This window comes from Monopterus albus, unplaced genomic scaffold, assembly GCF_001952655.1.
Source record: "Monopterus albus unplaced genomic scaffold, M_albus_1.0 scaffold277.1, whole genome shotgun sequence".
In the NCBI taxonomy this organism is placed as follows: Eukaryota; Metazoa; Chordata; class Actinopteri; order Synbranchiformes; family Synbranchidae; genus Monopterus; species Monopterus albus.
The window spans coordinates 629,527-630,533 of record NW_018128157.1 but is presented as its reverse complement, the minus strand read 5'-3'; the positions used below and the strand labels follow the sequence as shown (position 1 = coordinate 630,533).

At 47.6% G+C, this 1,007-nt stretch overlaps 1 protein-coding gene across 1 annotated transcript in view; it reads left to right on the top strand.

The window, feature by feature from the left end:
• Window positions 1-145: 145 nt before the first annotated feature.
• Window positions 146-1,007, top strand: part of dlk2 (delta-like 2 homolog (Drosophila)) — a 3,567-nt gene continuing 2,705 nt past the window's right edge. Inside the window, exon 1 of the mRNA XM_020622257.1 lies at window positions 146-383. Within this exon, the coding sequence (XP_020477913.1) occupies window positions 245-383 (139 nt within the window). The 5' untranslated portion in view covers window positions 146-244. The remainder of the gene's footprint in view (window positions 384-1,007) is intronic.

Sequence of the window (1,007 nt, the reverse complement as noted above, 5' to 3'; positions counted from 1 at the left end):
GCGGCTGGCCTGGTCACGCCTCGGATTTCCCCCGGAGGAGCTGGAGGAAGTGTCTGGAGAGAGGGAGGTCTGGGCATCTTTGCTTAGACTGCTGCCGCCACGACCCGTTTCCGGATAAGCGGAGGAAAATGGATGGATGGATTATTAGGTTAAGGTCCTGGGGCTGATTCAGTGACAGCAGTTAAAACTGACCACATGCGATGATACGATGGTGATGTTGTGATTAGTTTCCTTGTTTGTCTGCATGTGCAGATGTGATCCTGGCTGGGACGGTGAGCGCTGTGAGCGCTGCATGCCAATGCCCGGCTGCATGCATGGGTCCTGTCAGCAGCCATGGCAGTGCAGCTGTGAACCGGGCTGGGGGGGGCGCTTCTGTGACAAAGGTCAGGAGCAGTCTGCACACTTTTGTTTTATCTTTCTTTCATCCAGCATTCTTCAGCTGAGTTTTTTCTAAAAAATGTTTTGTTTTTCCCTGGTTTGGCTTTAAGGTTGGTTCTTTATGTTGTTGTTACTTGGCATGTTGATGTTTGGGACTCATTTGCATACATTAAATTGTCTTAAATTGCTAACAAGTGAGGAGAGTGTGCAGAGAAGATGGAGGAGTATTTTGAGGAACTGATGAATGAGGAAAATGAGAGGGAAAGAAGGGGGGGAAGAGGTGAATATTGTAGAGCAGGAAGTAGCAAAGATTAGAAAGGATGAGGTGAGGAAGGCTCTGAGGAGGATGAAGAGTGGAAAGGCTGTTGGTCCAGATGACATACCTGTAGAGGTGTGGAAGTGTCTAGGAGAGACAGCAGTGGAGTTTCTATCTAGTTTGTTCAACAGGATTTTAGAGAGTGAGAAGATGCCTGAGGAATGGAGGAGAAGTGTACTAGTGCTGATCTTTAAGAACAAGGGTGATGTGCAGAGTTGTAGCAACTACAGAGGTATAAAGTTGATGAGCCACACAATGAAGCTATGGGAAAGAGGAGTGGAAGCTAGGCTAAGAAAGGAAGTGGATATCTGTG